The 15,133-nt window shown below is 48.9% G+C and overlaps 1 protein-coding gene across 1 annotated transcript in view; it reads left to right on the forward strand.

Annotated features, from left to right (window-relative positions):
• The first annotated feature begins 6,620 nt into the window (after window positions 1-6,620).
• C33H3orf52 (chromosome 33 C3orf52 homolog) overlaps window positions 6,621-15,133 on the forward strand; it is a 35,182-nt gene continuing 26,669 nt past the window's right edge. The window contains exons 1-2 of the mRNA XM_038582799.1: window positions 6,621-6,838; window positions 12,135-12,264. Coding sequence (XP_038438727.1) covers window positions 6,701-6,838; window positions 12,135-12,264 — 268 coding nt within the window. The 5' untranslated portion in view covers window positions 6,621-6,700. The remainder of the gene's footprint in view (window positions 6,839-12,134; window positions 12,265-15,133) is intronic.

Here is a 15,133-nt window from a genome sequence, read left to right on the forward strand (position 1 = left end):
ATGAGGTAAAAACAGCAGGAAGAAAAATGATATTATTTGTTTTCCCTGGGACAAAGTCAAAGGAGTAATAACAATACTATTTTTATTTTTTATTTATTTATTTTTAAAGATTTTATTTATTTATTTATTTATTTATTTATTTATTTATTTATTTATTTATGAGAGACCTAGAGAGAGAGGCAGAGACATAGGCAGAGGGAGAAGCAGAGAGCCTGATGCGGGACTGGATCCCCAGACAGAGGATCACAGCCTGAGCTGAAGGCAGATGCTCAACCACTGAGCCACCTAGGCCTCCCAACAATGCTCCTTTTAAGTAGGGTCCACAATAATGAAAATAATTTTCATGGGGCCTCAGAAGAGGCCTTAATGTAAGGATTACATTACATCCTTAATTACATCCTTAATGTAAGGAGAGAGAGAGAGAGCAAAAGGGGTCATTCCCAGGATCCGATAGAAAAACTGAAATGTGGATTTAATATCCCTGAACTAGTGAATGATTTCCAGTTCACAGAGAACCAGTTCACTGGTTCTCTCAGATAAAAGACACAACATTTTAATGATACCTTTCTGAACAGGTCCCTAAGGATTCAGTAAACCCGCTGTAGCATAGTACAATTCAGGGTGTCAGGTGCACCACCTAAGTCACAATGGGACTTAGCTACTAGATCCACTGTGGAGAAGAACAAAATAGGCGGATGGTTCTTAAAACCTGGGTTTATTTTGCCCGGGATTGCCATGACCTAGGCGCAAGGTGAATTGTACTTTTTATTCATGGTCGGTTCTAAGGAGATTTACTATTTGAAAATATCACCAACATCTTGCATACGTTTTTGAGCGCAGTTAGGAGATGAAGGAGGCCTGGAATGATCTATTAGATTCATCACAGGGAATTTTTTTCAAACCACATGTACGGGCTACCATTGTATGCACTTGCTTACACAAATGTGAGTGTACCGTGTTCCTCAGGTGTGCAGGGGTGGGGAAAAGCTTCAGAAACACCAACCTGACTTGCTTGGCTATTTTATGCCAAGATGCCAGGGAGACGTGGAACTATATACTTTATTCTTACAAAAGTGTGAATAGAGGCAAATCCAAAGACTGTTTAGTTGGCAGAATGGAATGGCCTCCATAAACCAAGACAGGAACATTTCTATGTGCCAGACTCCTGGGGACTCTTGCTCTCCTTCACAGTGTCTTCAAATCTGCAAAATGTAACATCACAAACCAACCATTTCTCAATTGTTTCCTGTTTGATTAGTCTGAGAGGCTGACCCAACTGCCTATGTGTACAGTAGTAGCGCTTGTCACCTGACAAACATATGGATACACACTGGCTGTGTTTTCAAGAGGCACAGACCTGTTTGAAGGTAATCAGATGCTTTGGTACTTTGGTGATGTCACTTAGATGATGTTACTTTATTTTTTGGTTTATACAATAATCATTTGGGAAATTATTTGCTCTCAAAGGAGAGATGGAGAAAGAAGAGCAAGTACTATGACAAGTAAAGCAAAATTGAAAATCTATACTGGTCGGTGAGTCTTGGCAACAAGTAGGTTTTAATTTTTTTTTTATTTTTTTTTAACTTTTTATTTATTTATGATAGGCACACAGTGAGAGAGAGAGGCAGAGACACAGGCAGAGGGAGAAGCAGGCTCCATGCACCAGGAGCCTGACGTGGGATTCGATCCCGGATATCCAGGACCGTGCCCTGGGCCAAAGGCAGGCGCCAAACCGCTGCGCCACCCAGGGATCCCAGGTTTTAATTTTTTAACGTTACTTACATTTTACTCCTTAAAATAATAATTTGAGACTATATTAAAAAATTATTTGTGCAAGAACAGTAATACTTTAAAAAACATGTTTGAATGACTTTATGAAAGAACAATATCTTTTAAAAAGCTACCTCTATGAAGAAATGGCAAAAACAAATCTTTTTTTTTGGGGGGGGGAACAAAAACAAATCTATGTAGAATTTGGTTTCTCACCCAAAAATCTTTCAAGAAGTGTTTCATCTAAATTTGGGTTTAACCTCAAAGGAGAAACATTTCTTTCTAACTCATTCTGAATCCTTCATTTACAGTCAGGCTGACTGGTAGGATGAAAAAGTCCTCAAGAAGAGATTGGGACACTTATCTACATTCAAGATCAGCTCTCTGGAGATTAAGAAATTTGCAGTTATCAGAAATCAGGAACAAGTTGCAAGTAAGCATTTAAGTAGTTCAGGTAATATAGGGAGGTGTCAGCAAGTGTCAGTGACCAAGAAAATGTGACAGGATCGGAGCACAAATCAATATAAAAAAAAAATCTATTGAATCAAAGACTATTGCTGGCTGCTAAGGGTTGGAGGTGGGTGGATATTAGTTACAGTCACAGAAAGTAAGGGAATATTTACTGAGACCCTGATATTTGTCTGGCACAGAAATAAATGCTTTACTCTAATTACTTCATTTAATTGTCATTACTAGGTAGAAATGATTTTATAGTGATGAAGAAGCTTGGGGCACGTGGGTGGCTCAGTCAGCTAAGCATCCAACTTGGTTTTAGCTCAGGTGGGGAGATCAAGCCCCACATTGAGAATTAAGATTCTCTCTCTCCATCTTTTTATGTCCACCCCCCTGCTCGTGGGCCTGCTCTAAAAAAAAAAAAAGAAGCTCATAGATATTAAATTTGTGCCCAGGAGCACATAGTAGTGAGAGTCCTAAATCTATTTTCTTTAAAACCTATATTAGCATAAAGACACCAACTGTCTGCAAGGGTTATGTTTATGGAATTCTAGAAATGCATCCTAATCTAGATTAGGGATTACATAAACCCTGCTTGGCACTACTCAGAAAGCATTAGGAGATCTGGTGCAGAGTGTTTGTGATGGTAAACAGTAGCTTTTTTGATCCTCTGGAGGATGAAGGAGAGTTTAAGCATTGATTCCTGGGGAAACCAGGTTGGGGAAAGAGCTACAATTCATCTGACACAGGGAAGGAATGTCCCACTGAGACTATGCTCCTGCAGTCAAACCAGAGAACCTGTGAGAAAGGTTATTTGGGCCCTGGGTAAGGATGGGGGTCAGGGTTTGAGGGGTCTTTGTGACTCTAGTTGGGGTTTCAGGCCTGGGCCTAGCAAACCATCGTTGCTGGGAATACCATCCTATCATTCTAACTCACCAACATTTATATAGGGTGACATAGGGCTAAGCACCGGGAATTTATAGATATTCAAGGAGCTTAAACAGTAGTAAAAAATTACTGCTCACACTTCACGTTAGCCACTCTGGCTGCTTGACTGATTCTCAGACAGACAAATCGAACAGGCTCCAGTTTACAGTCCTTATCCTGAACTTCCCTCTTCTTTCCGCACAGCACAGCTACAGTCCTTATCACCTTTAACTCTTGGTTCGAATTTCACATGGATGAGGAATAATTGGCATGTAACGTGGTATTAGTTTCATGTGTACAACATAATGATTCGATATTTGTGTAAATGATCACCAAATAAGTCTAGTTAATGTCCATCCCCACCCACAGGTTTTTTTTTTTTCTCCTGATGAGAACTTTTTAAGATCTACTCTCTTAGCACCTTTCAAATATGTAACTCATATTTTATTTTTATCTTTTTAAAATTTTTTATTGGTGTTCAATTTACCTGTAACACACATTTTAAACTGTAGTCGCCATGCTGAACATTGCATCCCCATGTCCTATTTATTCCACCTTCTTGATGGGGCCTGAGGTGATTGCCCTGCTTATAATTGTATCTCCTCTTAACCCTAACCTTCACTACTAGACATTCCAGCCTCCCTTACTCTGCTTTATTTTTTTTTCCCAATGCATAAGGCATTTCAAACATTCTAGAAAGAAGACTGCTTAAGTTTGTTTCCCCTCACTAAATATAAGCCTCACGTTGGCAGTGATTTTATTTTATTTATCTATCTCTTCAGACCGATATCAAGCACCCAGAAGAATGTTTGACACATGGCAGGCACTCAATACTACTTGTTGAATTAAATTGGACTAAATCTGATGCATTTGGCATAAGTACAATGTGTACTGGTTGCAGAGAAGAGTGTAGATCACTTCTGGTGGAGGAGGCAAGTCAGGGAAGGGTTAGTGGAAAAAGTATGTCTCAGCTAGAATTTAAAGATGAATGGGAATTGTCCACGCAGAAAGTGGGTAGGAAAAAATTGTAAGCAGAGGGAACATCACATACATTTAAGTGGGGGCGGGGGCACCTGGGTGGCTCCATGGTTGAGCGTCTGCCTTTGGCTCATGTCATGATCCCGGGGCCCTGGGATCGAGTTCCTTGTCGGGCTCCCTTCGAGGAGCCTGCTTCTCCCGCTGCCTGTGTCTCTGCCTCTCTCTCTGTGTCTCTCATGAATAAATAAATAAAATCTTCAATTAAAAAAGCCCAAAGAAGTGGGGGTGGCCCTAGAGTGGGACGGGTGAGGGCCAGCCTGGAAGAGGAATCTGATGAGACAAGAGAAGTGTCCTGACCGCTGAATGTCTGAGAAGGAAGACAGGATGTCAGTTGTTGTAGGGAAACGTACGGTGCAGATTCTCTTTCTCTTCATACCCCGTTTTCATTTTCTTCTGTTACCAATGGGAGTGAAGGAGAGGACAGTGGCAGGTGGGGGGGGGCGGTCAGTGTTTATTCCTGTCTGTTTCCTTCTTGCTAGGCTGCAGCCCCGGCAGCAGCTGCAACTGGTTTGTCACTACAGATCCTAGCAGCAGGACCCTCTTTAAAGGTTCCAGTTTCTTTTTTTTTTTTTTTTCCAGATTATTTATTTATTTATTTATTTAGCCAGAGAAGGGATTGAGGGGGAGAGGGGAGGCAGAGGGAGAGACTCTCCAGCAGACTCCATGCTGAGCATGGAGCTTGAGGCTGGCTGGATTCCAGGACCCCCAGATTATGACCTGAGCCAAAGCCAAGAGTCGGAGGCTCAACAGACTGAGCCACCCAGGCGCCCCGAGGGCAGGCAGCTGGGGTCCAGGTAATCTGGTGCCAGGCAAGAGACAACTAGAGACCCAATACTTAGGAAGGCTCTGACCAGTAGGCATTGAGGATGTCAGACTTTGGGACACGAGTCAGCATCTTCTGAAGTGAAGCTTATTTAAATGCATCCTGTGCGCACCTCAGACTGGTCTCAATAGCTGTTGGGGGGTGGGGGGCAAGCCAGCTCTGAACACAGCTTTAAGAGGATCCACCACATTTGTGCTTAGCAAACCAGAAGTTGTGGACTATGGATGGTGTGGGAGTGTGTTGTTGGGGATGAGGGGGTGTCTGTGACTCCTTACAGGCCCATAATCATAAGCGTCTGTGAATGTTTCCTACGTGCCAGTCACTGCTGAGAGCTTGACTGCCCCCCATCTCTTTTAATCCTGGCAACAGTCCCATTATGTAGGCACTTCCCCGAGGCCAAGTTTCCAGATGAGAAAACCGGTAGGAGAGAGAAGCTCCAGGTGTCACCTAGGATCCTGGGACAGGGGATCAAGCTGGGCGGCCTGGTCCCGGGCCTGCCCTCTCCTGCACCCCTGGACCTGGGGGCGGGGCGGGGCTGTGCTCCCATGTGGTCTTCATCTCCAGCGGCTCAGCACCTTGCACGATGCTCTGCACGCCGGGGGTGACCTGTCGGGGTGCGGGGGGTGTGCTGTGTCCCATGTGGTCTTCATCTCCAGCAGCTCAGCGCCTTGCACGATGCTTGGCTCCCCGGGGGTGACCTGCCGGGGGGCGGGGAGGGGGGGGCTGTGTCTTCATCTCTAGCAGCTCAGCGCCTAGCACGATGGCGGTGTGTGTGTGTGTGTGTGTGTGTGTGACCTGGGGTGGGGCTGTGTCCCATGTGGTCTTCATCTCCAGCAGCTCAGCACCTTGCACGATGGCCCGCACGCCGGGGGTGACCTGGGGGGGCGTGCTGTGTCCCATGTGGTCTTCATCTCCAGAGGCTCAGCGCGTCGCACGATGCTCGGCTCCTCGGGGGTGACCTGGGGGGGGGGGGGCTGTGTCCCGTGTGGTCTTCATCTCCAGAGGCTCAGCGCTTCGCACGATGGCAGGGGGTGACCTGGGGGTGGGGGGTGGGGGTGCTGTGCTCCTGCGTGGTCTTCATCTCCAGCGGCTCAGCACCTTGCACGATGCTCGGCTCCCCGGGGGTGACCTGGGGGGGGTGCTGCGTCCCGTGTGGTCATCTCCAGCAGCTCAGCGCCTCGCACGATGGCCCGCACGCCGCGGGTGCTTGGTCGTTACCTGTGGATGCAACGAACGACGTAGTTGCTCGGGGCCGCAGAGCGGGCCGGCGGCGGGGGGTGGGGGGGGCAGCGGCCGCTCGGGACGTGGCCGAGGGTCGCCGGGGGCGCGGCGCCGCGGGGTGGGTCCGGGCCACAGCCACCACCGAGCGGGGCCCCGGCTCAGCCCCGGCTCTGGATCGGCGCGGGCAGGGAGAGGCCGGGCGGCAGCGCCCCGGACAAACCAGAAAAACCGCCTCCTGGGCGCGGCGGCTCTCCCCGCCCCCGAGGCCGCGCCGCCCCGCCCGCCGCCCGAGGTCGCCCCGCCCGCCGCCCGAGGTCGGCCCGCCGCGCCCGCTGCAGGGGGAGGGGGGAGGGGAGGGGAGGGGAGGAGGGAGGGGGGCGGGGTGCGAGGCGGCGGGAGCCCGTGTGGACTCTGCCCCTGCGTGCGTGCGCGCTGCTGCCGCGGGCTGCTCGGCCTCCTCCGCCGTCCATGGAAGGGCCCAGACCCCCGTCGCGGGGGGAAGCCCTGGAGCTCCTGGCGCTCGGGGGGCCGGCGGACGAGCAGAAGCCCCTCAACGGCACGGTGCAGGGGGTCCCTCTCTCGGGCGAGGAGCCCCGCCCGGCCCAGGTAAGGGCGCGCCCCGGACGCTTCTCCCGGCTTCAGAGGGAACCAACAGGGACAGAGGCGGTTTCCAGAGCTCTGGGACCTGGGATCCCGCCTTTCTTGCTGCAGCGGGGGGAACCGGAGTGACAGGCGGGGTCTTCCTCCCCTGGCCTGGGCTTCCCCGCCGCCCCAGCCCCACCCCGCGGCTCACATCCCCTGGACGCACACAGCCTCCCCCCCCCCCCTTCTGCCCAAGACTCAGGCAAGAGGCGAGTGTGAACTTGCCCCGCTCAGCTGATGGGAAGTGAGTTCACAGGTGTTTGTCCCCAGACTGTGCCTCAGTCGCTCTCCCGGCTCTGGGTCTCCAGGGGAGCCGGTGGTGTTCAGGCTGGGCTCTCTTGGGAACAGTGTTGTTCTCAGCAAATGCGTATAAAACAGCAGAGACTTTGGGGATCCCCGGGTGGCGCAGCGGTTTAGCGTCTGCCTTTGGCCCGGGGCGCGATCCTGGAGGCTGGGGATTGAGTCCCGAGTCAGGCTCTTGGCATGGAGCCTGCTTCTCCCTCTGCCTGTGTCTCTGCCTCTCTCTCTCTCTCTATCATAAATAATAAATAAATATATATTTAAAAAAAAACAGCAGAGACTTTGAACTCATAGCCCTCTACCTTCTGATGAATCCCTGCCGCTGGCTTGAGGTTTTCGGGGTGCTCCGAGCTCCCCAGATGGATGGCTCCAAGCTGATCTTCCTAGGTCCCACTTCTCCACCCCTTCCCCTTTGACTCATCATCCTGTTGATTCCAGGGATAAGCAAGGACATCAAAAAGGGAGAGCATTGCTTTTGCTTCCACATTGATTCCTGGAAAGACTGGAGCGTCTGCTTTCCTAAGCACCTGTAGGTGCCCTGGAGACTGACTTGGGACTTTATGTTTGAATGATAGAGGAACACCGTGGAAGAATGAAGGTGGTGGGCGGGGGGTGGGGGTGACTGGGTGATGGGCACTGAGGGGGGCACTTGATGGGATGAGCACTGGGTGTTATTCTATATGTTGGCAAATTGAACATATATATATATATATGAAGAATGAAGGTTGAGGAAGATGCTCTGTTCTCTGTGCAGGGGCCACAGCTGTGGGCTGGCTGTGTTGGTCCTCCAAGGCAGGGTCCAGGAATGGATTTGGGAACACTTGCTTCCTGGAAGGTAGATCCATGCCACACCAACGACTCCTGGGACTGAATCCAGCGATAGGGGTTTTGGTGACAATTTCACCACTAAAAGGTGAAATTGCTCTGTGGCAAGGTGCCGAGGTCTGTATGTTCCCCGCAGTCAAATGGTTAAGGTAAAGTGGGTAGCCGGGCTTCCCTGGGAGGCCTGGGCATGCTTCGCTGGAAACAGATTGAGTAGGAGAACATGTCACATGTATGTAGGGCATCAGTATTTTATAATTGTTTAGTGCCTACCCAGGAGAGATTGCTCTTTCATGTTCTAATTACTTCCTCATCAGCCAGCTGTACACTGAGAGCCTAGACTTCCTTGTGAATTAGCTTTGTAGGTCACCAATTAGGAAAAACTAGAATGGCGTGAAGGTGAAGGGTTGCATGAGCACTTGGGGGGCATTCAAATATTTGAACAGGAAACATTTACAAAGGGGGGGGGATCCTCATTTCATGTGTTAATCGTTCTCTTTGGTTCCATAGAATAAATTGAAGTGTATTTTTTTTAAGATTTATTTATCTATCTGTGTATTGAGAGAGAGAGAGAATGGGAGAGAGAGCATGCACATGCACAAGCAGGGGGACGGGCTGGGGGAGAAAGAGAATCTCAAGAAGGCTCCATGCCCAGCTTGGGACCTTTGGGAAGAAGATATCCCACCTCATGGGTGACTTCCTGGTTGGAAGGGATTATCTGGGAGAGTCTACGAAGGCAGTGGAAAGAATTTCTTTCCCTTGCTTATTCTGGGCTTGGAACGTGAGGGGAAATTAGCCCCATTGCTAGGTATTGTTTAGAATTTAGGACAAGAATGAGCTGGATTTTCAGTGTGTGGACAAGTGGATTAAATCCCACAATGAGATTATAAAGTAGAGCTTTTCTTACATGCTAAGAAAATTTTTCTGGATGTATATAACATCTCCTAATAGAGACAAAAAAGAAGAAAAGCCTTTGTATCCAAGAGAGAAGTAACCCTGCCATTGTCGCAGGGCCCTATGTCATGTATTTGGATCCTTATCTGAAGAGGAATGTGACTGTTTGGGGGACTGTTTGGAGGAAAGCCACAAAAATTCTCCAGCCATATAATGCAATCCTAGAATATAAGATGTAGTTCGCAAAAATCTCTGGAAAGTACCCTGCAGAAAAACCTGCCCGTGGCGTCTCCTCGTGACCTAGAACTTGGGCATGAGAGAAAGAAGATGCTAATGAAGGAGGCAGTGTTGTGTCGTTGTGATCTGGTTTTTAGGGGAGTCTCAGCACAGGTGCCACACACCTAGTGTATCAGGGGCTCTTCGCTCCCAGGACACAGTTCCTGGGGGAACTTCTTAAAAGTACAAATTTCTTGGTCGACACTCATGTGCAGAGTTGAAAGTAATTTATTCCTAGGGTGAGAGTAAGCTGGTGGGATCCTTCCCCATGACTTAAAGTCTGTGAAGATTAATTTTGCAAAGGACAGTGGCTCGCCCCTAGGGCTGATGGCAGATGGTGAAGCTGTCAGATGGGAAGAGGCATTTCCTACAGGCGAGGGCTGTGTCCCTGGCAGGTGACCATCCCTAGGGAGTCACAGTAATGGTCCCCTCATACCACCAGGGTCCTAGCTTATTATTTCTAAGGGGAAACATACTTGAAGGCACAAGAGGCCAAAGAGGTTCACCGACTCTCATTTTGCGGCTCATCTGAGACTCCAGCCCCTTTCGTTTTGCACTAATCTTAGTGTCCTGGCTGCCCCTTGTAGAAGGACTGAGTAGGGCAGCAGGTCATTTTGTTCTCACGAGCTCTGTAGGTAGGAAGATACGTTTCTGTTCCCTGGGAAGTAGAAGATTCCTTGTACTGGGACGTTTTCCCCCATGTGCCTTATTGAGCCCTTGGCTCTGGTGGCTCTGGTGCAGTTTTCAGCCTGGGGGCGGGGGTGAGAGGTGGCCCTGTCCTTGGACTCCAGAAACACACTTACCTCAAGAGCAGTCTCTTCTGTCCACGTGTTCCCTTTATTACTCCCGTCACACCGGAACCGAAGAGGCTCCGAAGTGTGACCTCTACTCTGCAATTCCTCAAAGTGCCTTCTTAAAAATTCTAGAACCCTCTATGACTCAGCAACACACACGAATTCAGTGCTCAATACCTGAATGAGCCACAGATGTGGGTTTATAAGAACGAGGAAGTTTAAGAACCACCCTCCTTCTATCTGGTTTCAGTTTACCTTGGAAGATAGGCTGGTATCTGTTTATATTTGAACATGAAACCAGACAAAGCAGGGACAAATGAGCAGTGTGGACAGCTCACGTCCCGGGGGATTTCTCCATGGGTGACGTGGCAGGGAGGCCTCCGCAAATGGAGAGGTCTGACCTGGCTCCTGGAGAGTGATGGGGCTTCAGAACCGAAGTCTCAACCCTGATAAAGCACCTGATTCACTCTGGGAGGCTCAAAATACAGACTGGACAGGGGGGTGGTGTGCACTTGGGCGGCTCGGTCGGTTAGGTATCTGCCTTCCGTCCAGGTCATGATCTCAGGGTCCTGGGATCGAGTCCTGCATCAAGTCTGCTTCTCCCTCTCCCCCTGCCCCTGCCTCTCTCCCTCCCTCAAATGAATAAAGAAAAAAAAAAAAACATTAAAGACTGGGGCCTACCCCCACCTCCTCTACAATCTGGTCCCCTGTGTCCAGGTAGGGCCTAGCTGTGTGCATTTAAGTTCCTCCTCCGCTGGAGTCTGATGTGCAGCCAGGTTGGGAACCTCTCTCTGAGCAAGGTTGAACTGTAGTCCTAAAGTGAACGATTTCCTTTCCTCGTGGCCATCACGCCGCAATCAGGATGGGAGAGAAAGTGAACCAGGTGCCAGTTCGGGGCAAGGCCGCAGAAGTGCTGCTCTGTGGGCCTGGAGAACACTGAGTAATGATGCCTCCCACGTGTTGGGTTCCTAATCTTTGTTTAGCAGGTGCCTCACGTACGGGATCTAGTTTGTACAACAGCCCTGTGAGCTAGCTTTCTTATTTTATCGTGGCCCAAGGTGTCTGTGTGGGAATTCCTTATTGGCTCAGGGGGAAGCAGGGGCACGAGGTGGCCCCGAGTGGTGGCACCCCTGTGGCAGCCAGGCACGCTCATAACCCGGAGCTCTGCACGGTGACACAGGGGGCGGTGGACAAAAGGTGCCAGCTTTGTAGTGACCCGCAGCGGGATCCGCCCTGGCCACTCTCTCACTGCACCTTGGAGCCGAGCTAATGGGTCCCTTGCAGGCCTGTTAGACCAAAACGAGATGGTGTTGGCGATCAGTTGACCATGGCAGTCGTGGCCTTACTCCACCCACTGCAGCTCCCATCCTTCTTTCCTTTGGTTTCCCATCCCACGCCCTAATTACGTGGTGTGGGGCACAGCGGTAGCCCCTTCGCCTTTTCTTGGTGCGCCCACTCTAAACCATACATGCTTTTGCTCTTCAGTCTTCAGCTCAGCTCTTGTGCTCCAAAACCTTCCACAGGTCCCCAGCACACACCGGGGTGGGTCCAGACGGCTCTGGCAGCATCGAAAACCCTCTTGAGTATCCTCCAGCCTTTCACAGTCCCTAATCTTAACAATCATTACTCACCTCTGGAGCCCACAGTCCCATCAGAGGGGCCTCTTGGCCAACTCCGTTTTAAATCAGCATTGAGGATGCTCCCTCCTGGCTTTGGAATGCCTTTCTCCATCCATCCTTCAAAATCCTGCCTTTCCCTCCCACCTCAGAGCTCCCAGGGTATTTTCTACCTCATATTTAAAAAAAAATACGTATTTATTTATTTGAGAGAGAGGGAGGGCACATGTGCATGCAAGCAGTGGGGGTAGAGAGGGGAGGGGGGAGGGAGAGGGAGAAGCAGACTCTTCTAAGCAGGGAGGCTAAGCAGGGAGCCAGACTCTGGGCTCCATCCAGGATCCTGGGGTCATGACCTGAGCCACCGACTGAGCCACCCAGCGCCCCTCCCTCACTCTTGTGTGAGGTTCCGTTCTGCTTCTTTGTAAACCTCACTGTGGAGTGTGGGCCCTGGATGGCAAGATCCTGCTGCCTTCATTTCGGTATCACTGGCGCTTTGCAAACCTTCAGAAGTGCTTCCGGAAACCAGTCACCGCCTCACAGTGTCCCTCTGCTTTCCAGGCCAACAAGGAGAACCCTTGGAGCTCCTGTAATAAGAAACTGATTGGGAAGTGCAAACTGTGGATGGTCATCGCCTCTGTTTTCGTAGGTCTCATTGTAGTGATCATCGTAAGCTTGTGTCTTAGTGGAGGTAAGAGGATTGAAACAGGACTGAGGTGATGCATTTCAAGAACTTCTTTAATGTTTGTTTATGACTTACATCCATATGGAAGATGTGCTCATTGCTATTTCATGATTTATAATATGAATTTAAAACTGGTTTTAATTCATATGAAAAATTTGGGAATTTGGGATTGTTGTATGGGTGGTAGCTATCCATGGTCCTTTGTTTTATTTCATTTTTTTGTTTGTTTAATAAGCTCTGAAAGAAGTCTGGAGACCAGTGTTTTACTTTAAATAATCTGCTCACCGGATCTTGAAGATTACTTAAGCTTTAGCTTAAACACTAATTTGTATTTTATTGTGTCTCTACACCTGCTTATTTGAAAGTTCCTTCTTCTCAGTTGTTTCACAAAATAATCATTGTACTTCGTCTGATATACCTAGTCCATTATTATAATGGTAAATAATGAATAGCCCATTCGAAAGCATCTTAAAAACTTTATGGAACCATGTATCTATGTGACGTCATTACTTTAACTTATTTTGGAAATACCTTCATTATATTTGTGTTGTATGTGTTTACAAAGCAAACTTGAATCAGATTCTTTTTAATAAACCCAATATTGGATGAGAAACCCCTGAGTCTCTCCAGAAGAGGTTCTGGGAAATTTCTTCAGGAACTACAGTTGCCCTTCACCTCCTGTCCCTTCTCTTAGTCTCTTCCTCTCCTCTCAAGGTATTAAAGTCCATGAAGAAATAGGAAAATCTTTTTTTTTTTTTAAGATTTTATTTATTTATTCATAGAGACACAGAAAAAGAGAGGGAGAGAGAGAGGCAGAGACACAGGCAGAGGGAGAAGCAGGCTCCACGCAGGGACCCTGACGTGGGACTCGTCCCGGGTCTCCAGGATCACGCCCTGGGCTGAAGGTGCCACTAAACCGCTGAGCCACCTGGGCTGCCCAGAAATAGGAAAATCTGATGACATATGCCAACCTCCAGCGTGTGAGTTTCTCAGGAAGGTGCCGTGTTTGCTTAGTTACTTAGGGCAGAGTTGAGGTGACATGATGGTGATCCTTTGAGGCCACAGGCTGGTTTCGAGGTAGGCAGAAGTTGATAAGGGGTGCTACACCTCCTCCGAAATGCTGAGGATAAGAGTTTTGATGTGACCCTTCATACTCCCTCTTCCCATCAACTCCCACTCCTGGGTGTTGAAACTGAAGTTGAGCCATGCAACCTTTTCCCATCGCAATTAGGTGGTGCTATCCTGAACATTGGCTAATTTGTCTGTTGGCATCTGGGGCCTATAACCAAGGACGATGCAACAGATCCAGCTGGTTTATTTTTTTATTTTATTTTTTTAAAGATTTTATTTATTTATTCACGAGAGATACACAGAGAGAGAGGCAGAGACACAGGCAGAGGGAGAAGCAGGCTCCATGCAGGGAGCCCGACGTGGGACTCGATCCAGGGTCCCCAGGATCACGCCCTGGTCCGAAGGCAGATACTTAACTGCTGAGCCATCCAGGCATCCCGGTCCAGGATTAATATTCTATTAATATCCGGTTTAATATTCAGGATTCTAGAGCACAAGACCCAAGAGCTGTCCTCCATTCTCAGAAATCATCGGACCTCTTCACCGCACCACAGCAATCTGCAGAGGAAGGGAGTCCATTTCCTTCCATAGTTTCTCAAGGGATGTGAGAGTTCATAGGACAATATTCAGGGAAGAACTCTGTAACACTTGTGGTAGCAAACTTCATTTTCCATTTGGTTATAAGATTGTATTTGCAAATGCTAATGCCGTAAAGAGGTTTGCAGACTTGCACATTTTTTAAATTGGAGAAATACTTTTACTTTAAGCGGCACCTCAGCCCTCAGGGGGTTTGTGCCTTTGGGGGGAGTCATGGTAGGTGGTATAGGAGTGGGGTTGGGGGGATGCAATAGGTAAAAGGGGTGGGGACAGGGCTCCCCTCCTTGACAGTCCCAGCCTCACCCAGAGTGGCTCCGTAGGTTCTTCTGGGGTGACAGTAAGCAATGATTGGGGATCCCTGGGTGGCTCAGCGGTTTGGCGCCTCGCCTTTAGCCCAGGGCGTGATCCTGGAGTCCTGGGATCGAGTCCCGGGTCAGGCTCCTGGCACGGAGCCTGCTTCTCCCTCTGCCTCTCTCTCTCTCTCTCTCTCTCATGAATAAATAAATAAAAATAAAAAAAATCTTAAAAAAAAAAGCAATGATTGGCCATTGCCTATTTGGCAAGCCTCAGTGATAGGAATCAAATTTATAGAGCTTCTGAGCTCTGTGTGGAAAACACTGCTGGCTGGAAAAGCTCAGTGTTGGGAGAGTTAAGGACTGCACGTATGGCTGGCTTCATTGAGAAGTGAGGTTTCGGGACACCCAGGTGGCTCAGCGGTTGAGCATCTACCTTCAGCCCAGAGCATGACCCTGGAGTCCTGGGATCGAGTCCCACACTGGGCTCCCTGCCTGGAGCCTGCTTCTCCCTCTGCCTGTGTCTCTGCCTCTCTCTCTGTGTATCTCATGAATAAATAAATAAAATCTTTTTTTTACATTTTTAAAATTTAAATTAAATTTGCCAGCATGTAGTATAACACGCAGTGCTCATCCCATCAAGTGCCCTCCTCAGTGCCCATCACCCAGTTACCTCATCACAATAAATAAAATCCTAACAAAAAAAGGAAGTGAGGTTCCTCAGGAGCTCTTGCCCTTTTGCCCTTTTGCCTCCTCCTTCCTCTCCCCCAGCTCCTCACTCTCCCGTCACAGGGCTCTGTAGTAGCTGCGGCTCAGAGGCTGAGGTGTTAATAACCGTGGAGCTGGAGTGGACACAGAAGTGGACCATGAACAGGTCCCAGTTAGAAGGGGGAACGAGTTGAGGAGGGGACAGT

Source organism: Canis lupus, chromosome 33 (assembly GCF_011100685.1).
Source record: "Canis lupus familiaris isolate Mischka breed German Shepherd chromosome 33, alternate assembly UU_Cfam_GSD_1.0, whole genome shotgun sequence".
NCBI classification, from domain to species: domain Eukaryota; kingdom Metazoa; phylum Chordata; class Mammalia; order Carnivora; family Canidae; genus Canis; species Canis lupus.